The following is a 23508-nucleotide window of genomic DNA, read 5'->3' on the forward strand; positions in this document are numbered from 1 at the left end:
TTCTCTGGATGTGGATAGCAGTTTCTATCCTGAGTCTTTTGAAATTGTTTTCTTGTATTGCTGAGAAGAGCTAAGTAAATCACAGTTAATCATCACACAATGTTGCTGTTACTGTGTACAATGTTCTTCTGGTTCTGTTCACTTCAGTCAGCATAAGTTCAGGTAAGTCTTTCAGGTTTTTTTGAAATCTGTGTCTGGCCTTTTCTTGTGCTGTGATTCAGTCACAACTGCCTGGATTCTCGGTCAGGTGCAGGCTTCCTGGATGCTAGTCTGGTCCTATCTTGTGCCATAGATTGGGCCTCTGTGTTACTTTGTGTTGAATGTTGTTCAGGGCCTGTTTTTATCCTAAGCTAGGAACTGGTCTGTCCTTGTATCCTGCCATTTATGGGGTCCCTGGATCATCCCACAGTGGACTTATTAGATAAGTCTCTCTCTCCTAATTATATATTACCCTCTCTCCTGCTACAGGATCAAGCTGTTTCACACTGTACCTCCTACTTGTCTCTCCTTCATGCTTTTCCAGGATTCTAGCAGTCTTTTTGTGCAGTAATGGACTAGAAGGAGTTTATAGTTGACTCTTTGTGTTCATTTTTTTCTTTATTCATTCTGGCCCATTTTTAGAGCTGTATGTGTGTGTTTGTGGGAGATCTGGGCTCCTCTGTCTCCTAATAGGATACCTACCATCTTCCCATAATTCCTTTTCCCTTCAATTGTTAAGATGTCTCACTGATGGCTGATCTATTTTTCCCTTGAACTAATAATTGATATTTTATTTCTAATCTTGTGTGAAGGTCAGAACACAGAGACCAGACTAGACTGAAACCAACTGCCCTCATAAATCTCTATTTTGGGCTGTGGCTGTCTTCTCTGTGTGGTGGTACTGGGGTGGCAATTAATCTCTACTGAAAATTTATTTTTCATTTTTCAAATGATTACATTATTAAATGTGAGAAGAAAGGTTTGCAAATTGCATGGCAGTGTTCAATGAGGGAGTCTAGTGTTATGATGAGAAAGAATCCTTCCCTCATCATTTTGGATACCAGCTCTTTCAGAATAAAAAAAAGGTGTATAAATATTGCTCCCCCTCTTCTCAGATAATTGGAAAACAAAAATGGTTACAGAGTTGGAATAACAATCATCTTACTGCCAGGAATCCAGCCATGTGCTTTGACCTGTTAAGTATCTATTGTGTATACAGGCTGGAAGAGCCCTTATCTTTTGTTTCAAAATAGAGCAGAGACCTGGAATTTTCCACCACCAGAGTATTACTTTTCAGAGTCAATTTCATGAATGGGACAAATGAAAAGAATAAATAAGTCTTGGTATTAGAAATGGATATAATCACCTTGGAAGGTTGGTACCAACAAGCACCATATAAACAAAAATAAGAAAACACAGAGAAGGCAAATTACCAGTTATATTGTCACATAGGAATTAGTGCCAGAGATTGAAAGAAAAGGAAAGTTTTAAAATTTCCATTCTGACACCTATATCTATTCCTTGAAGCAGCTATAATCTTTAGAAACACAAAGACCTTCTTATTTGGGTCCTTTGCTCCATTTGCTCCTATACAACTTACTAGAGCAGTTTATTAGAAACCTCTGAATCTCTGGAACACAGTTTTGGTCACACTCAAAGGATGGCAGAATTTTAGACTTGGAATAGCTTTTACACAACATCTAGCCCAACCCTCTCATTTTATAAGTCAGGAAACTGAGGCTCAGAGAGGTGAGGTTATCTTCCTAAAGCCAGTAAGTGGTAGAGGCAGAATTTTAAGCCAAGTCTTTTGACTCCAGTTCCAATACTCTTGCTACTACTGTTTCTCAGAGGTCAGAGCTTCTGAAACATATAATATCAATCAATAACTAATGTGCTAGGCACTGTGCTTAGCAATAGGGAGACAAAGACAAAAACATAGCCATCTCTTCCATCAAGGAAAACGTATATGTACACATAGAAGGAAATATCATGTCTACATATAAGTAGATATTAAGTATACACAAAATAGATATAAGGTAAATATGAGATAAGTAGAGGATGAACTATAACCTGAGGGAACTGGGAAAAGTCTCTTGTAGGTGGTGGTGATTGAGCTGAGATTTAAAGGCGTACATGACTTCTAAGGGGTGAAGGTGAAGAAGGAGCACATTCTAGGCATAGAGATAGGAGATGAAATTTTGAGTGTCAGGATAACAGAATAGCAAAGTGTCAGCTTGGCTAGAGAAAAGTGTTTGCGAAAAGCAGTGATGTGAAATTAGTCCGGAAATGAAGGATAAAGACCATATTGTGAAGGGCTTTAAATACCAAATGGAGGAATTCACAGCTTAACGAGTAGAGCAATAACATGCTTAGGCCTGTGCTTTAGGAACATCAGTCTGACAAATGCATACAGGATAGATTGTAAAGGAAACAAACTTGAGACAGAGAAATCAGATAGGAACTTATTCCAATATAGATTAAGAACAAGGTTAAGAGGGTCTGAAAGAGGGGGCTGATGAGTAGAAAGAAGGAAACAGGAAATAGGGACAAGAGATGTTGTGAAGTCAGAATCAACATTACTTGACAACTCTCTGGATAAAGAATGTGAGGGAGATTAAGGAATCAAGGATGACTCCAAGGTTTCAAATGTGAGAGACGGAAGGATGGTGTTAGCTTTGAAGAAACAGGGAAGTGCGGAAGAGGGGTGGGTTTTAAGAGAAAACTAATGACTTCTTTTGGAGGCATGGTGAGTTTGAGACATGAACAGATTTTCTAATTCAAAATATCCAAGAGATAGCTGGTGATGTGAAATCAAAGCTCAGGACAGAGGCTATAGTGGGATACATAGACCTGAGGAACATCTACAAAGAGATAATAATTGAGCCTATTAGAGCCAATGAGATCACCAAGAAGGGGAATATACGGAGAAGAGAACCCAGGACAAAGCTTTGAAAAATATCCATAGGGAATAGGAATAGGAACTGCCCCTATGATTCCACTGGTATAGGGAATTCCCAGGTAAGGACGTTCTCTTTACCAATGCAAGCTGCCATATTCTCTAAAATTTGTTATTTTAGGGAATATACTGGAACACTGAAAGGTGAAGTAAGTTACCCAGGGTCACAAAGCCGTATTTGTCAAAAGCCAGACTTGAACCAATTTCCTCTTGGCTTCAAGGATAGCTCTGCATCTACTACATAATGCTACACTCATAGATATAATACTTTTTTTTTTCTGGAAAAAAGTTAAAACAATGCTCCCTTCTGTGACTGTACTTTTAAAATTAAAGCCAGATTCCTTGTTTTTAAATGATTAGAAGAACCTCTGTCTAATCAAACTGGCAGACTCCTGTTTCCCTGGAGAGGCAAGGTACATAGGAATATCAAAGAAGTCTGGTTGAGTTGAAGGATCTGCCTTGGCAAGATACCTGGTGGGTACAATATTGGAAAATCCATGCCTATAATAATTATTATTTTTTGAGCTTATAGGCACATTAGTGACAACAAAAGGCACTGTGGAGGGAAATGGTGGTAGGTTTATTCTATTGCCACATATATTCAAACTATTTTGTCATTCTCCCTCAGCCCTGACACCAAGAAACTGACAACCACAATTTTTTTTCAGAGAACAAAGATGATAATATGGTCCATGTTAAAATCCGTGGCTCTGTCAATTCATATAACTCTTAGACGCCCTTAAAAACTGTGCTTAGTTAAGTTGGCAAATTAGGAAGCCTATGCCAGCTTCTTTTAGTTCTGCCTACTTTTATTTTGTTATTCTACTTCTCAAAAACTTTCAATGGTTCTTCACTTTTAGTCAGATAAAATCTAAACTTCTTACTCTGGCATTCAACATCCTGTAAAGCCTTAATCTCATGTTTTACCAACTTAGTCTCCTACTTGTAAAACCTCAACTCTAGCCAAACGATCCAACTCACAGTTTACCAAAATAGCTTTTATTTTCCAGGAACACCAATTAATTAATTTTAAAAATACATATTAGGTACTTTATATCCAAGAGATTTGGGGGGAACACAAACTAAACAAGATATGTTCCTAGACATGAAGAAGCATAATATGATTTATGGGATATGTAAACAACATAAAAAGAAGTAAGTTCTTTAAGGAAGCTATGAAGTAGACAAAAGGAAGGTACCACTTTACAGCTAAGGAGAACAGGAAAAGATCTAATGAAAAACAGCATTTGATCTGGATCTTAAAGGATGGAGAGGATTTCAACAGTCAAAGCTGGGTATAGGGAAAAAGGAATGTCATTTCATTCAAAAGAAACAGTATAAATAAAAGAAAACAGCAGGAGATATGTCTGGAAAGTTCATGGTTAGATAGTAGAGAACTTTGGAAAACTATAGTATTTAGAATTTATTCTGTAGGCAACGTAAGGTCAATGCTTACAAAAAGAACTGTTTCCATTTACAAAAGTGATAATATTAGTCTGGCAGCAATGTATATGAGAGGCTTGAGTAGGAAGGTGTTAAATGTGGGAAGAGGCCTTTGAAATAATATAGGCGAGAGGTAATGAGGATTTCAACTAGGTGATAGCCGCAGGAATAGAAAAGGAAGAATAGTTAGAGAAATATTGTAGGTAAAACATCAACTGAACTTAGCAAATGACTAGATGAGGGGGACAAGGTAGAGACATAAGTCAAAGAAAATGCTATCAATTGGGGTGGAGTCAAGATGATGGAATGAGAGTTGGCATTTCTGCCTAGCTTTCCCAATAGGCCGACACACCCTAATGTCAACATAGAAAATGTGCCAAAACAAATTCTAATTGGGAAAGCCAAAAATAAATCACAGTTAGGTATTTTTCAAGCTTAGGAAGTCAGAGGGAAAGGCTTGTGGACACCAGGGTAGGGGCTAGCCAGGAGTACAGTGCAACAGCCATAGCAGCACCTTGGTAGATGGAAGCAGCAAGAGCAGTGGTGAGGAGCCCAGTGCCCTAGGACACTAAGAGGACTGAATACTTGGGCAGAAAGACATTCCAGGGGACCCCTGCACTAGCACCAGGAACAGGAATGGGTGCCATCTGGCACCTCTGTCACCTATTACTCAGTTCTGAGTCTTAGTTCCAAATTAGAGAGAAGGGATCCTGTTTGTATAAGGAGCAAGGAACAAGTTTCAGAAACATAGCTGTGGCTCTAAGCTAAAAAAAAGTAGGGACTCTGTTCTCACCTTTAGTTCCACATATAAGCCTGCAGTGGAATAAACCAGTGCAGGATACCAAAACCAAGGGGGAAGCTAGCAGTTCAGTAGCTCTGAACCTGCAGAACCTCCCAGCAAGCTAACTGTAACTGAGTTCAGCAGCAGTCTATGGAAACTCAGTAACATACAAGCCAACAGACCCAAACCAAGTCAAGGATTTGCAGAGCACAAAGCAGGAGAGCAGTGAGCAGACCTCTCCCTGGACCATATCACTTTAGAGGCACTAAAATCCTACAGGGCCCCCAGCTGACCTTTGATAGCAGCAGCAGGACATAAAAGACAGAAGATCAGGTCAGACATCTCCATCCCATTCCCCTTCCCCAGACGCAAGCAGAACTCAACACAACATAAAGTCCAAAGTCAGTAAGTTAGCTGCAAAAATTAACAAACAACAAATAAGAACCTGATAATAAAAAGCTACTATGGTGACAGGAAAGCTTAAAAAATCTACAAGTAAAGCCCCAAAGAAAAATACAGATTGAACAAAGCCCAACAAAAATTCCCAAAAAATGTTGTAGCTTTAATTCTAGGTAACTAGAAGGATAATAGTATATTAACAGACAATGGTTTTATTCCTAGTCTCCTCTCATAAAGGTCTACTTATCCTTCAATACTCATTTCAAATCATACTTTCTGTATATGTCTTTTTCTCTCCAACTAAATGACACATTTCTTAAAGGAAAAACCTCTGTCGTAGATTTTTTGGGGGGTATGCTGTATTATATTTATTATGGTGTTGTGTACAGAGGTGTTCAATAAATATATTCACTGATTGTTTACATTGGTCAGTAGGATTAACGACCGGAAACCTCTATGTTTAGCCACTAGAGGACAATGTATTTACAACCACAAACAAGGTTTTCATTGCTTGTCGATTCATGTGCAATTTATTCCTCCTTTCATTAAACTATCACTGTATAGTGACCTAAAGTAATCAATCAAACCAATTGCTAGTAAATAGAGTTTTCTTTTCTCTTTTTTTTTTTTTGACTCTCCTTTTCCAGAATGAAAAACAGAGCGGGCATAACATAAGGAATAGCATAAGGAAAACTGGATTGGGAGGCAAGAAACCCAAATTCTAGTCTGGCTTAGAAAATAATGTAACTATACGAACATTGACAAGTCACTTTGCCTCTCTGGGCTTCAGTTTTCTTTTCTGTAAAATGATGGTTTTATTTCTTCTTGATTCAGTATTACAGGATTCCATGTTGAAACTTCTGGCCCAAAGAAAGATTTCTTGATTTAAAATAAAATTTGTAATAAGCTTTATAATCAATACCATTAGCTATTGATTTGAACTACTAAAGAGGTTAATGAGGACATCTTTATGTTTCATGGAGGGGGAAATTGAGGCAAGAGACCAGTCAATATAAGGCCACTCCCTTAGAAAGAGAACCGTGGCATAATTTTAGTTTCAAAAGTTTATCATAGTTCGGCCATATGTCTAGATCTCTTAGGATGTTTGTCTCTGTTTCTTTCTCTATACATTGCAAATTCCTTTATTGATACCTATAAAATGTGCAACTTAACTGACTGAATACAATTGAGAAATAGCAGGCCCCTAATGGGGCCTGTCACCCATCAGTCCCAAGATTAAGTTCCTAACAGAGGTAAAGATGATTTTGGTTAAAGACGTCATGGTATGGCTCAGTCCCAGTCTGTTTCCTTCTGTTTAACTGGTTGGCAGGCCACTTAACTCTTTACTTACTTTTAAAAACTATACTTATTGAAAACAGAATAGAATTATTTTAGCATGGAAATCAGATGACATAAGAAAAATAAGGACAACTGAGATTTAAATAGAAACAGAAAATAAGTATATGGTAGTATACTGTATCACTTCAACTTCATCATCCTCCCTAAGTATAACTACATTTTAGCAAAGACGTTATTACAAGGCTCTCCAAGATATGACATATACACAGGTGAAGATACTCTAGAAGCTTTTCTCCTAGTGCCTTAAAGAAGCCACTGCAGCTAAAACTATTTTCAATCATATAAGAGAGACATGAAGCTAGAACATAGACGCTTCACAAAGCACATGTGCACTGCTACTGCTTCCTATCACTTTGTTCAACTGCGGCAGATACCTGGTAGCAGGTGTCCAGTTCTTTCCCATTGGCTGAGAAGGACATCATGCCTGTGGCCAAGTCAATGAGGCAGCCAATTTCTAGGTCCACATTACTTCGACTTGATCTCTGGGAACTGGCAATTACATCTCCACCCCAAACCATGTAGCAATTGCTGCGCTTCACACTACGAACCAAAATTTAAAAGAAAAAAAAAGAGGATTAAAAGCTACTAAGTATAGCCTCTGGGAGCTAATAATCAAACCTGAATAATGATAATGCCTTAGGTAACATTATTTTAGATGTGTATCCAAAATTTATCAACTCGAATGAATTTTCCTAAATAAAACCATACTTTGCCACAGTTCACCAAACATAAATTATTACTCTCTATAGACAAGCAGAAATTTGCAAGTTGGTTCACCAACCATGATATGAAGAGACCATTTTTAGATGTTAAATTATCATCACAAGAAGACTATTAGACAGGATAGACTCACACTTTACAAATCAAAAAAAGTGAAGCACCAATGTTATAGACATGCTTAGAGTTACACTTTAAGAACAAGAATCCAGGCTCACAATCTAGTATTCAGGCCAATAAAGCAGGGAACAATTTAGTAATCTTGCCCACATTTTTCTAAGATTTATCCTTACTAAGCAAAAACTACAGCATACAGAATTTGTCCTTGGAGACTCTCCCAATTCTTTTGTTGATATTCTCTTTCTCCATAATGCTCTGAGCTAGTGTCATACTACAAAGTATAAACAGTGTGATGACATTCCTTTCAGGGATATTTAGATTTTAATAAGAAACCCTTGAGGACCAAAAGTCTTTTAGTATCTAAAGCATTAAATCTCCAATGAGAGAATTTCAGGGCCTAAAGATTGTTGTGACAAGTTTTTAAAGGCTATAGTACTGGAAAAGCTTCAAGCATTGACCTGGCAACAGACTACATCTGCTATTTGAGGACTAGCCTCATTTTATGTGGGGAGAACTATTACCAGTAAGAAAGCCAAGTTCATCTTGAAGCAGTGTTATTCTGATGGCTGAGGGTCCATTATTTGAAGGTGGCTCCAGACCAGACCATGTTTCTTCACCCTACCCAACTTTAGTTTTGCCACCATGATATTACTGTGACATCCTCCAAAAGTGAACTCTTAACCTAGGTTATTTTATTCTAATTGTTAAGGGCCAATTATATCTAGCCAGCCACAGATTCAACCAGGCATCTGTAACCTACCACCTCCTATCCTGTTACTACACCCAAAATTCTACTGCCAGGGTCTGATTTCCATGTTTTGTTGGGGAATGATAAACATATCAATAAATTGCTCTGGAAAGAGTGTGTAAATTGATTGTCCTATTCTTCCATTCAAAGGACTGTCAGTGAGTCCACTGGAACACATCAGTTTTGATGGGAGGTTTTGGGAGACAGACTCATAGAATTTGCAATCTTACCATAACTTTATGATCTTTTTCACACAAACTGTTGTCTAGTTACTGCTACTTGTGAAGTTAATTTATTTATTGAACCAAAGTATAAGACATTACATGTCTGTTCATTTAATTTAATCTTTTAAATTAAGTAAAATATTCTAGCCTTTTAAGATGCTTTTGGATCCTGATTCTGTCATCTAGTATGTTGACTATCCCACTGAGCTTTGTCAGGTACAAATTTTATACAGGCATGCCATGATATCCACATTCTTGATAAAAGCCGTCAAACAGAAAGGGACTAAGAATAGATCCCTCTATCACTCACCCTCCCACTTCCACCCCAAGAACTCCTAAGCTGACACTGAACAATTAATGATTGTACTTTTGGTGTGGCCATTCATCCAGTTACCAAATCTACTCAATTGCACTATCATCTAGTCCAGAGGTTCCAAAACTTATTTGGCCTACCACCCCCTTTAAAAAAAATTACTCAGTGTCCCTCCTTCATGCCCCCTGGAAAGCTACTTTCTTTAACCCTTTAACTTTTTAAAAAAGTTTGTGTCATTTCAACGTGTGTGTGTGTGTGTGTGTGTGTGTGTGTGTGTGTGTATACATATATATGTATGCATATATATATATATATATATTTAAAATGACACATCTTAAATTTAATAATTTATTGTAAATTTGTCGGGTTTTTTTTTTCTGCAATGAAACTTTGATGATGTAATATTGCATCATGTAACCATATAGTATTTTATAGTAAACAAGTCATTACATGCACATGTTCCTGTCAATGCTTACTGAACTTCCTGACATTGCATGACATGCTCACCTGCCAACACTCGCTTGTTAAGACCTTTTGGTGGACTTACCTACTGATTGGTTATAACCTGCATTTTGTGTGTTTATTTGGAAAATAATGTAACCACTACAACTTTAACTCTGTTACACAACAGAAGAAACATGAATGGTTTTTCAAAATTTTCTTATCTTCTCGTTTTTCCTTATACTTCCACTGCCTACTTTTTTTTTATCTAATGCCCCCCAATTGCACCTGAGGCTACTACCACTCCATCCCCTACTTCCCCCCCATCATTCTGGCATCCCCCAGGGGGCGGTGTTGCCCACTTTTGAACCTATGCCCATGTCTCTCTGCAACATATGACCATCAAAAGCTTTTCTAAAATCTTGGTTAATGTGTATCTATAGGATCCCCTGATCCACTCATCTACTTGGTCTATCAGAAAAGGAAATTACATCAGCTCAGGTTCAAGTGCTTAAATTGTAGCTAAAGATGCTTCCTACAACCCAAGTTTGTCCCTTATTGGAGGAAAAGATGACCAGCAACAGGAGTTACACATACCTGACTGACTAGAAGGTATAGATCTTGACAGAGTTGCTTGGATAGTGCAAATTTGCTGTGAAAGTGAAATCTGCCTATTCAGCAGTCCCACAAGTCTCCTGGGAGTCTTTAACTCCCAGTAGAATGTTACTGGCATAATGTGTTAATAGTTCATGTTTTAAGTATTTGTCAAAATAAATTTTTGTGTTCTAAGCATTTCTTTTGTGGTGGAAAGAAAAATGGCCTTTCTATACCTGAAAAATAAATGGGTAAGGAACTAGTAAAATACTAAAGCACTAACATAAGAAGGTACTAAGAATCACCATTTATAGGCCATTCATAAATGTTAACTAGTACTCTAAATATGAGTTCCCTGTTCAACGTCCAATGAATTGCTATACTACTAGAAGCATATGACCATATCAATGTTTACATCCTTACTATAAATAAAAACAAGATATAAAAAGGTTGCTGCTAAATTAAAAGATGGTTTTTAGGTTTTCCTTAATGAGACAGAGGAAGAATCTGGTAGAGTTGGTTTCATCATATCCCAAAATACGAGAAGAATATAATTTCAGGGGATATTTGGTACTTTTGTTTTGCTGTTCTCTTTATTTGCATAAGCAAAAAACCTCACATGAATACAGCATACATTATGTAACAAAAGCTGTTGGAGAAGACAAAAGGGTAGAAAAAGTACTTGATAAAATCCTCCAAAGCCATACAAAATATGATTAACTACTCACAGACTTCAACGTAAAGGTGAATATAAAGGAAGACAGAAAAAATATGTTGGAAAATTTGGTTCAGGATTAGGAACTTAAGAGGCTAAAAATTTAAAAACTATGCAGAAGTTTCACTTTGACATAACTGCTCTCAATATCACATCCAATATAGTAGGAGTGATTCAGTAAAAGGTAGGAGCAAATAAGTTTCTGAGAATGAGTTACAAAAGGGGAAAGGACACTCTGTCACTTCTGTGTGATCTTGATCAATCACTTTAATTCTGAGCCTCCAATTTCCTGTTTTAAGAAATGAAGAGTTGGCTTCATCATTTTCAATGTCCCTTTCACTGCTTTCCATAATGCCTAAGTTCAGAAAAAGTCCCTAAGTAGTATACTATAAATTGTGGTCATGTAGCCCAACCCCCTCCATTAACAGAATGCCACCTATTGGTCCTTTGACAGCAATCATTCATTTCATCACATATTTCATATCTGATGCTTTTTCAGCTTAGTAGAGCCTGGTAAAAGTTGCATTCTGTTCACACAGTGCTTAAGAACCTAAGGCCACCTCCACATTATGCCTTTTATGGACAATGGTGTTCTAAATATTAGAGAAAACCATGGTATATAAGAAAGAGAAAATAGACCCATAAATACATAAACATGGGGAATTTCCAGTGAGGAAACTCCTGCTTCCAATGCAGATTGACATCTTCTCTATGACATAATATTTGACAGGTGAAAAGACATTTAGAGGTTAAGTGATCATTCAGACAGTATCCATAAGAAGCAGGACTGGAACCCAGATCTTCCTAGTTTTTACATCGGCTTTTCTGTCAATACCAACTTTTTAAAAAAATTGTAAAGAAATAAACAAAATTTAAAAAAAAACAAAAGGGGAAAGGATCTGTGAAAAAGCTTGTGATGGACACCTGACTTTTGAGGGGAACCCCATTTACCTTTCATGAACCCGGCCTCTTTCATCTCCCAGAGTCACGGTCACTGTGCAGTTTTTATTCAAGTCAAACTTCTCACTGTATAAATGGTAGTCTGGTGTCACCCACCCAACCCAAGTGTAGGAAGGGTCCTGGCCACCAAATATGCGTACAGAATAATAGCACTGCTGTAGAGAAAATATGAAGGGTTAATGAAAAAAGCTAAAGCACTGCAATACAAATTCTAAAGCATCAATGTTGGTTGAAAACAAGAGCAATAAGATGGCAAAGCATTTGGGGTTTTCTCTGTAGATTTTTACTATGTAGTGATTCTCTCTCAGTGGCCATATTGGGTTCCCAAGATGCACTAGGTGACTATATATGTAAAATAAGAGTTGATCAGAGAGTTTGGCTTCCTAGTTGTTAACTTCTTTTCCATCCTTTAACAGCTCATGAAAGTACCAGTATTCCCTCCCTTTAGCTATAAAATAATAAAGACAGACTAAAGACCAGGAACAGTCATTCAGAATGGTGTTATATACACAGAAGAGACTAGTGACAAAACACATTATTGTAAAATGCTGAAAAGAATTTTAACATTCACAGTGGCTGAAAGGTTTAATAACTGATATAGCTTTTACTCTGGTGTGCTAGGTTAACCATAAAGCTATTGAAGAGAAAAAAGCAAACCATGTAGTCAAACATCAATATTTGCTTTATATGCATGTTCTATCAGTAGTCATTAAACTTTACTGAAGTTAGACTCCTCTCTGCACAATGGATTCCCATGTAACTTTGGGGAATCTATATTCCTATAATGCAGAGAGGTGAGTATTCAATTCCTTTCAAGGGATTTTTTAAACCACTAATACATACCTATGATTGAGAGTAAGGAATTAAGAGGCATTACTTTCCTTTTTTATAATATATAATTATGATATAATTTATAATAAAATTATTACATATGATGCAATTATTAATTTGCATACATATTGAGTATTTTACATGTGCTGAAGCAACCCTTTTTCTTTGGACTGGCTTCTTACTGCTTCTCCCAACTTAATCACTTTCATCATCTTCCTGGTTTGGGTAGGGGGAGGGTTCTGAGTAACTAATACATAAAAGAACAATAATAAGGGTTACATGAAATCCTAATATACTGTGTGATTCAATCAAAAAGGTAATATTGAGACAAATAATCAAATAATGTAAACCTTAACTGAGCAAATATTACTTACTGTTGTTGTATGAGCAACTATTTCTTGTATCTGTTTCCTGGGGAGTAGGAGGGAGGGAAGAGAAATAATCATGTTTTAGTTATTCACCAGTTTAGAGAATCCAGTCAATTTAACAGCCTTTCTTTAATATTTTGTTAAAATTTATAAAACTGGAATGAGTTTTGGTAATGCTAGCTGGTCCTTGGACTTTGCTCTAAACATGTCACTGCCCACCCTCCCTCTTATGGCTTCATATTATGGCTTCATAATATCTAGTATATAATGAGTTTTATAGGAAAATAAAATAAGTCACTTAGAGGCAGTTCTATAAGATAAATATATGCACAGTCACTATTAAAAATGTGGACCAGGTTGGGGCAGTATTTCCAACACATCAAACCAAAGTCAAGCTTAGTTGAATATTGATGTTCCCTGTCCATGTGTATCTGTGCTAGGAATTGTTTCTTAGTTTAACTAAAAAATGTCTCTGCTGCCCTCTATGAGTTTATAGTATCACAAATGGTCAAAAGAGATGAGAAATTTAGTTGACATTTTTCTCTAAACAAAAGGGAAATGATATGTTAGAGGTCTAGGAAATAAGCGAGATCAAGAATAAGTAGAAATCTCACCACCAGTTACATCTTGACATAGTTTTAGATTGATCCTTTTAATTAGACACCTAAAAAAGTCTCTCAAACTTCACAAACACATGCATGCATTTCACTCCCTCCATTTCAACATACATCCATACACATGTGCATGCATACACATTTCTCTTTTCATAGCTGTTAGAGTGAAGTAAAGGCTACATCTTACCTTTTCTGAAAAATGTCACTTTCCAAACCAGTACTGTGGTGGAAGGAGGAATAGCATTCCACAGGCATGCTCAGGCGACAGTAGATCATCTCAGCACTGCTATTCTGTGTGCCAAATGTCTTGTGGGTAACCTTAAGGCAGGGTGGAGAATCCATTGTCCCATCAATTCTTGTGACCTGAAAACACAAGCTTTACAATGTAGCAGTTGGGGGTCCTAGGCCTTATTTTTTTCTCTCCATTACTCATTTTGAATTTTTCGTGCTTACTTATAATTAAGAAATGGTGATTCTCCAAATACAATCATAAAGTCACTGTGACTTTTCACTATTTTATGAGTTTGTCTGATGCAAAGTTTATTTTTTGCAGAGCCAAATAGGAAGGAGTAAAGTTGTCTCCAAACTAGAAGCACTCCAAATTATTCTACCTAAGAGACTGAATGACATAGGCCTAAATTGGAGCAAAAAGACATAGAAAAATTTTTGTTTTTCATGACTCTTTCCTTTGGCTTCTTATAGAGATGACCAGAGAGCTTCAGAAGTCTTATGTACCCAGCTACTTATGTATGTACCTCAAATGCAATTTCATATCTATGCCATCAACGTCAAAGCTCTGGATCAGTGGCTTACAAAAGATTCCTCAAAAGAACAGACAGTTAATGGAACAAGCAAGGGAGGAAAAAAAAACTAAACTGCATCCTAGGAAGACAGAAGAATTAGGCTGTGTTTAGTCATACTTATTTTATTTTAAATCTTGGTATTTTCACCTTCTCTACACTTAAATCATGATCAGTGAAAGGCTCACACAAGAGAGTCCTGATGAAGACAATGATACAGGATCAGGAGGTTAAGAAATAATGTGCTCAAAATTAAGGGGAAAAAAATGGTAGAATTTATAATGAACAAGAAACTAGAACATTCAGAATCACTATCATAGTAAAACTGCCTTGGTTCCCTCCATATCACAAAATTGTGGCCAACTGGGGCTAGATGGTTACAGTTTAAGAGTATAGTTAAATTGGGCAGTTAGATTGAATATCCCTCATTTTAATTTAAATCAACAAATATTCACTGAAAAGCCTACTCTGTGCATGGTACCATTTTTATTACTAAGCTGGAAGTTTTGCAACTTCTGGAACTTGTACGTTTTTGAGATAAGGGAAGCTGTAAAGACATGTGTCATCTCTTAATCCACAAGCTTAGAAATACTTCCACAGTGTCATGGTGTGACAGAAATCAAGTTAGGCCTGAGAGCTTGGGTTTTAAGCATATAAGGACTAAAACCACAGAATTACAAACACTTAGTCCTTGTGTTCCTATAAGTCATTGATGTTGTTGATTATTGCATACAACCTCACCATGATAGGGCAGGCTTAGAAGGGACACTTTTATAGTTATGAGGAATCTGTTCACAAGATTTTGCAGTTGTCAGCTAAAAACAACCACTGAGTCATTAAGATAGAGCTTTATAGACCTACACGGAAGGCTTATAATTGTTACAAAGAGTCAAAAAGGAAAATGAGAAGGAGCTAAGGTAATATTACATGGCTTTATGCAAGAGGTTAGCTGATGACAGGGATTAATGTCTTGGCACATCAGGCTCCACTAGGGCTTCCCTTGAATATGTAATCCTACCTCTATATGAGCATGATCCTTTGGCACATTGACAAATGTAGGGAGGCGTTTGCTGAACCACATAGCAACATCTCGGTTCATGTTGACAGCAAAAGGCTCAAAGCCCTCCTGGAGGCCACACATGGTGTAAAACTTGAAGGTACTGGCATCCATCCCAAGGTTCATACGGCCAATCTGAGACAAACCCAGTGAGCATATGGGGACAAAACCTATAGAACAGTAGAAAGAAGGCCCAATTTAGCCAGCACATTCTATTACCTTGAAGCTGGTAGGAAATCTAACCTCTCTACATACTTAAAAACAATGGAACCCAAAGGGAAGCTGGTGTTTTAGCAACATATTCTCCATAACACACAATGTTACCAATAGAACTAGTGGCTGATTGCAAAAATGATTTGGGAAAAGCAATTAATCACATGAATTTCTTAGTGATGAAAACAAGGACAAAATAGAAAGGATGAAACCAAATACATAAGAAAAAGTAGGCTTTTCCTGCTATCTCGTAGGGATAAAAAGTTATATAAGGGCCCAGTTAGGGGGAAAAAAGATAAAGTTTTTAAAACTATGAAATACTAAATTATAGGATATGACAAAAAAAGTTAAGGGAATAAGGTCCTTTCTCCCTTTAAAGTACTGGTGACATACCATTATCATTACTAATTTACTTCTTTATATAGGAAAAAAAAAGTTAAGGGAAGGTATGGCAAAAGTCTTAAAAATCTTCCTTTTCCTTCCTACAGCTATCTAATTGTCTCACCAAGCTAGCTTTTGAATCCTTATCCACACTCAAAATTATCATTCATAAAAAGACCAAAGAAGAAGTTCAATCTGTTTGGCTCCTACTTGTGTTAAATCTATAAATACTAACTGTAGCCAAATAAACAGACTATGGAGGGAAAGAAATACTTATCTGGGCACTAGAACAATCTGGATGAAAGTTTATGGAGCAGTGAGAAAGAGAAGGAAAAAAGCAGAAAAAGATGTGGGTTTTGTTTTGGTTTGATGGCTAAAGGAAAATTTATCCTAAGGACATTTAAAGGTAACTTTAGAAAAGCTTACATTTCATAATGAACACTATCTTTCATTGATCTTAAAAACCAAAATATAGTCTTTCTGGAATAATTTACACAGCATATTCTACTCAAGGCATGCAACCTAGAATTCAAAATTGAGTCAGATATAGACAGATAAACAAATCACTCCAGAGGGTAGGTGGGATACTTTCAGAGATGCAATTATTCTTTCTAGACCACAGGACCATTTAGAAATGAGTAATGGCAGTAGATTAAGTGAGTGGGTATGGTAGACAAACCCCAAATTTCCATAAGCACCCTACACTGTCAGGAAGACCTTGGTTCTGTCTCTGACCCATACTAGCTGTATAGGCAGGTCACCTAACCTCTCCAGTGCTACCTGGCTACACTCTAAAGTTACAAATTGCAGGTGAACTGTACATCTGCATGAGCAGAAGGAAATTTCAATTTCCTACCTAGATGAAATAATTGGCTATGCTCACAACAAAACCATATCCGTAGGTAACTGCATACTAGTGAGTTAGAAAGTCTATTATTGGGCTAGGGTGCACAAAGATGTTCAAATAGAAGCTGTCACCACAACCAAATCAAAAGTACAAGTTTCTGCTAATGGTAGGCAATCCAACTCAAGAAAAAAAAAAGCAAACCCAGTGGCTTTTCTTGGAATATAATTATGGTGTAAGCAGAAATTGGGACCTTCCAAAAATAATCCCTTCCTTTCTTGTCCATTGATATGACTGGATTAAAGGCAGCAGGCAGCAGAAGTTAAGAAAAAATTAAGAAGCAGCAATTACAACTAAAAGCATAGTAAAATATTTCTAACTTTCAGCATAGTTTATTGGGTGAATTGATAATGCTACAGAAAGAAAAGCATGATCCTACATGTAATTTATTTTTTCTAAGGAAATTACAGCTTTTCTCAGATTCTTATTTCAGCATTACTGAAAATTAAGTGGAGGGCTACATTATATTAAAAAGAAAATCGATATGCAAAGGGGCAAAAGGACTTAAGCAGGGTCATTATGTGGATTCTTGACAAAGATGGTAAGAAATATTAGATTTTCTGACATAAACAATATGACAAGTCTTCAAGAGATCATTTGAATTCTATATTGATTCATCTGTGCATTATTCTGCAACAAAATGACCTTTTCCCAATTTTAACAGCAATTGTGTCTCTAGAAGTAAAGAAAAGGAACATTGCAAAGCAAAATAGTATCATCCTCAATGTTGGCAGTGGAGAGGTAAGACATAAAAAGTTACAGAAGAGAATAAATAGAAAGAAAATAGCTTAAGGGACATCTCAGTGGATGAGGGATAATACTTGCAAGTAGAAGATAAGCCAAACCAAATACCTGATTCAGAGCAGAGAGAAGGGAGAACAGGCTCCAGAAAAAAAAAATAACAAGCCCAAATGAATACTATGAGAGAAAGAGAGAGAGAGAGAGAGAGAGAGAGAGAGAGAGAGAGAGAGAGAGAGAGAGAGAGAGAGAGAGAGAGAGAGAGAGAGCGCGAACAATAATGCCAATACAAGATCATAGACTCTTACAGCCAGAAGGATCTTGAAGCCTATCTAGTTCAATTAGTAACTGAAAAGGAATACTCTCTTCAATATCCCTGATAAGCAGGCATCTAGTTTCTGCTTAACACCAATGACAGACAATTCACTACTGCCCAAGGAAACAATCCATTACACTTTTGGACACCTCTAATTGTTAGGAGTTTTCCCCCCTTTCATTGAGCCAAAATATACTTCTTTGTAACTTCTACTCATTATTCCACATTGTGCCTCCTAAGAACAAGAAGAACAAGACTAATCTCTCTTCCATATGTTAGCCTTTCACATCTTCGAAGACAGCTATCATGTCTTCCTTAGGTCTCGTCTTCTCCCAGTTAAACATAACTCAGTTCTTCCAACTGATTCTTTGGCTTACTGCACATTCATTACTTTAGTTCTTTCCACTGAATGAAAAGTAGAAGGTTATGACTCCATCTCCATAATGTTGTTTATTCAAGGCACCAAAATGCTATGTGAATCTTCAGAACATTGCCCTGGTATGGGCAATATCATAAATGAGAGTGAACAAGCATTTATTATGCACCTACTAAGTATCAGGCACAGTGCTGGGAATACAACAAAAGGGAAAAACAAAACAAAACAAGTCCCTGCTCTCAAGGCAAGTGAGGAGGAAAGGGAAATGAAGGCATGGAGAGCAAAAGGGAGAGGGAAATGGAGAAGCAAGGCAGTGCTTGAACTGAATTCTAGCTAGAGCTAGAATGTATATTTTCTAATTCTTGATCACTAATCATTGTGTATATCAACTCTTCCTCTTCTCACATGTAATTTCCTCACATGTAAGTTCCTCAACCTGAACATTATGTTATATTGCTTATAGTTGTGGTACAAAGAAGAGCAGGACAAAGCATTTTAGGCTCCTTTAAAAAAAAAAAAGAGAGCCCTATGCAGACATGTTAGATTAAGGAAAAAAAAAACAACCCTTACAGTAAGCCACAATACTCAAAGTAGCTAAGTGGGTTCAGGGGATAGAGCACCACCTGGAGTCAGGAAGACATGGGTTCAAATCCAGCCTCAGAAACTTCCAACTATGTGACCCTGGGCAAGAGACTTAATCCTCTTTGCCTCAGTTTCCTCAAAATGAGCTGGAGAAGGAAATGGCAAACCACTTCAGTGTCTTTGCCAAGAAAACCCCAGAAAGGGTCATGAAGAGTCAGACATAGGGGGCAGCTAGGTGGCGCAGTAGATAAAGCACCAGGCCCTGGATTCAGTAGGACCTGAGTTCAAATCCGACCTCAGACACATAACATTTACTAGCTGTGTGACCCTGGGCAAGTCATTTAATCCCACTGCCCAACCAAAAACAAAAACAAACAAACAAACCAAGAAAAAAAAAGAGTCAGACATGACTGAAATGATTGAACAACAACAACAACAACAAGAAGCCACCATATATCATTAGGCCAAATGATCTTTCTGAACATCAGCTATCATTTTTTCACTCGGTAACTTCTGAAGAGTATTCTCCATGTTGTAAATGCTGGGGAACAAAAAAATAGAGTAAAACAGAAGTGTCAGAGAAGTGAAACTCTCCTTTCTCCTCCTGCTTCTCTCTCTCTCTCTCTCTCTCTCTCTCTCTCTCTCTCTCTCTCTCTCTCTCTCTCTCTCTCTCTCCATTCCTTTCCTGAAATGGCACAAAGAATTGCTACAGTCCAAGCAGATGAGAGTCAGAGAAATAATAAATTCTGTTGAAAGAGATGAAAGGAAATCATCTAGGATATTGATAGGAATAAGGATTTATGAATAACAGAAGAAAAGTCACATCAGAAATTTAAATGTTTTTACCTGCCTCCACCTACAAAGTGCCAATTTCATTTCACCTACACAAAAATTTCCATGGTGCACAGCTCTCTTACTCCAAAATCTAAGCACGGCAGGTTGATGACAGTGAGAGATTTACGTTTTTATTAAAACCATATTTATGCAATGATTTATTTTTAAGTAATGTCGGTTTTAAAAGCTCAAGACAAAACTTATTCCCTGGTTGAATGTTTTTTCCACTTAATAAAAAGAACACAGAGATTCTTAATAGTTAGTAGGGATACCTGAGCTACTAAATGCTAGAAAACAGCATGACTACTCTTCTCTTTTTTTGAACTTCTATTTATACTTCGTAATATAAAAATAAGAAATTAAGTTTTACTAATATTTAACATATAGTAGGACACTGACATCTTCACTGTCTTTATATAAGATGATTACATGTTATAGATGGCAAACAAGATATCCAGAGGGGAAAATGGGGGTGTTATATTGCTGAAGGATTGCCTGGAATAGCCTTTTTTTTTTTTATTAATTCATTCACTTAAAATTATTCTGAACTCAAGAAATACCAAATAAGATTACCGTTTCTACATATAAAGTAGAACAAATAATGATTGTACATGAAACTGTATCACTGAGAGCTTGCTTGTCTCTTTAAGTATAAATCTAACTTGTTACTTTCAAAGTTGTCCTGCTTGTTTTTCCTTTTTATTTCTTTTAACAGTACAACTATTCTCAAATACCTCTCACTAAAAAAATAAAAACTTTTGCAACATACATGCACAGTCAAGTTAAAAAATTTTATATTATTCTTGTTCAAAAAAATGTCTCATTCTGGATAATTTTGAGTACATTAAATTAAAAAGGTTTTGCACAGACAAAGCCATTACAACCACAATTAGAAGGGAAGCAGAAAACTGGGAAACAATTTTTATAGCTAGTTTCCTTGATAAAGGCCTGAACCGAGTCAAATTTGTAAGAATATAAGTCATTTCCCAACTAATAAATAGTCAAAGGATATGAACAGGCAGTTTTCAGATGAAGAAACTAAAGCTATCTAAAGGCATATGAAAAAATGCTCTAAATTACTATTGATTAGAGAAATGCAAATCAAAACGACTCTGAGGTACCACATCACACTATCAGAATGGCTAACATGACAAAACAGGACAATGATAAATGTTGGAGAAGATGTGGGAAAATTGGAACACTAATGCATTGTTGGTAGAGTTGTAAACTGATCCAACTATTCTGGAGAGCAATTTGGAACTATGCCCAAAGGGCTATAAAATTGTTCATACCCTTTGATCCAGCAATACTACTTCTAGGTCTCTATCCCAAAGAGATTATAAAAATGGGGAAAGGACCCACATGTACAAAATATTCACAGCAGTTCTTTTTGTGGTGGCCAAGAACTGAAAATTGAGGGGATGCCCATCAATTAGGGAACGGCTGAACAAGTCATGGTATATGAATGTAATGGAATACAATTGTAGGCAGATTTCAGAAAAACCTGGAAAGACTTGCATGAACTGATGCTTAGTGAAGTAAGCAGAACCAGGAAAACATTGTATATAGTAATAGCAACATTGTGCAATGACCAGCTTTGATAGACTTAGCCCTTTTCAACAATGCAATAAAGATTCATGATGGCAAACGTAAGAACAATGGAGTTTGAATGCAGATCAAAACACTATTTTTCCTTTTTTATTATTTTTTTGGTTTTTTCTTTCTTGTGGCTTTTCCTCTTGGTTCTAATTCTTATTTACAACATGACTAATGTGGAAATATATTTAATATGATTGCATATGTATGGCCTATATCAGATTGCATGCCATCTTGGGGAGGAGGAAGGAGGAGGGAGAGAAAATTTAAAATTCAAAATCTTATGAAAGTGAATGTTGAAAACTAAAAATAAATAAATAAGTATTTTTAAAAATATGTCTCATTCTGCATTTTGAGACCATGACATTTACTTTAGGAAGTGAGAAGCATCATTCACTGTGGATCCTCTGGATACTGCCATGAAATTTCCTAAGTGTTTCAGAGTTGTTTTTCTTTATATTGCTGTTATTGCTGGATAATGAATCATCTTGGTTCTTCTTACTTCACTCTGCATCAGTTTATATACATCTTCATAGGTTTCCCTAAAAACTATCCCTTTCTTATAGCGTAATAATATTCCATTACACTCATCTGCCATATATTGTTTAACTCTTTCTCAGTTGAGGGAAATCCCTTAGTTTCTAGGTCACTGTTGCAACAAATAGAGCTCCTATAAATATTCTTGTACATATGGGTCTTTTCCTTCTTCCTTTTATCTCTTTGGCATATATGAATAGTGGAGTTAATGCTAGGCCAAAAGGTAGCAAGTTTAGAGATTTGGGGGGGGGGATTTCCATTCCCAGGCCCTCATTTTGTCTTCTGTAACTGCACATATGATCATGAAAGACATTAAGGTTCTGAGGGGACACTGCTTTCTTCCCCAAGTAGAATTCAAATATTTTCTCTTCTTACACTCCCAATTGCTCCAATACATTTACTGCTCTAAGTTTTTCTTGAATTTTGTGTTTTTCTTTCAAAGAATCCATTTTAAAGAATCCAAAGTATCTGATATTTTCATCAAGAATGTTTGGAAGTCTTCTATTGTGGACGCATCAAACTCAGAGCCTGCAAAGCTCTAAAGTGTGACCCCAAACTGATTAAAATGGAACTGTGAAATAATGAAATAAACATACAATATAACAGAGATGTTAATTTGTGGTTTTCTAAGTTAATATGAGGCCTGCATAGATCTGCTTTTATTTAGTTTGACACCACTGCTCCACTGGATTAAATGTCTATTTTTCCCCTGTAGGATGATAATTTTTCTATTTGAGTTATCCTTGGACGTACTGCCTTTTTATTTTTTTGTTTTTTGGAATATCATATTCCAAGTTTTCCTGTCTTAGGTACTGTTAGCTGCTAAGTCTTTTGGGATCCTAACTGTAGTTTCATGATATTTGAATATTCTTACTCACAGTATTTTTTCATCATTTTAGAGACTCTAGATTTTGTCTCTGATGATTGTGGGAGTTTTCATTTTGGGGTTTCTTTTAGGATGTGACTAGTAGATTCTTTCTATTATTATTTTGACCTCTGATTTTGTTTTTGTTTTTGTTTTTTTAGTGAGGCAATTAGGGTTAAGTGACTTGCCCAGAGTCACACAGTTATGTGTCTGAGACCACATTTGAACTCAGGTCCTCCTGACTCCGGAGCTAGTGCTCTAACCACCGAGCCACCGAGCTGCCCCACTGACCTCCAGTTTTAAGAGATTTAGGTAGTTTTCATTCAGAATTTCTTCAAATATGGCATCCATGCATTTTTGAAGGTGAGAGAGGAAGGAGTCATGTTTTCTTGAAATTTTGATATTTCTTAGTTATTTTTCTTTTGTCTGTTTTCTAAATCAGTTCTTTTTGATAGATATCTTAACTTTTTCCCCTATTTTTTCAGTTTATTGATTTTTGCTTTAATGTTTCTTCTTGTCTCATGAAATCATTGATTAATGTTTGGTGCATTTTAATTTTCAGAGGCCTATAACTCAGGTGAAATTTTTGTAACTCCCATACGAAACTGTTTATTCCCTTTCCAATTATTTACCCTAAACTCTTGTTTCATTTACATCATCCTTTTTATCTCTCTTTTCATTTCTTCTAATTATTCTAATGGAACTAAGCCATACCTTTATCTGAAGCTCTAGCTCTAATCACCATGG

At 36.5% G+C, this 23508-nt stretch overlaps 1 protein-coding gene across 1 annotated transcript in view; it reads right to left on the bottom strand.

Annotated features, from left to right (window-relative positions):
• RYR3 (ryanodine receptor 3) overlaps positions 1-23508 on the bottom strand; it is a 731065-nt gene that overhangs the window by 262014 nt on the left and 445543 nt on the right. Inside the window, exons 28-32 of the mRNA XM_078151313.1 lie at positions 15381-15589; positions 13750-13925; positions 12955-12991; positions 11741-11904; positions 7292-7457 (exon numbers count right to left, since the gene is read on the bottom strand). Coding sequence (XP_078007439.1) covers positions 7292-7457; positions 11741-11904; positions 12955-12991; positions 13750-13925; positions 15381-15589 — 752 coding nt within the window. The remainder of the gene's footprint in view (positions 1-7291; positions 7458-11740; positions 11905-12954; positions 12992-13749; positions 13926-15380; positions 15590-23508) is intronic.

This window comes from Phascolarctos cinereus, unplaced genomic scaffold, assembly GCF_003287225.1.
Source record: "Phascolarctos cinereus isolate Bilbo 61053 unplaced genomic scaffold, phaCin_HiC Scaffold_3;HRSCAF=262, whole genome shotgun sequence".
NCBI lineage: Eukaryota > Metazoa > Chordata > Mammalia > Diprotodontia > Phascolarctidae > Phascolarctos > Phascolarctos cinereus.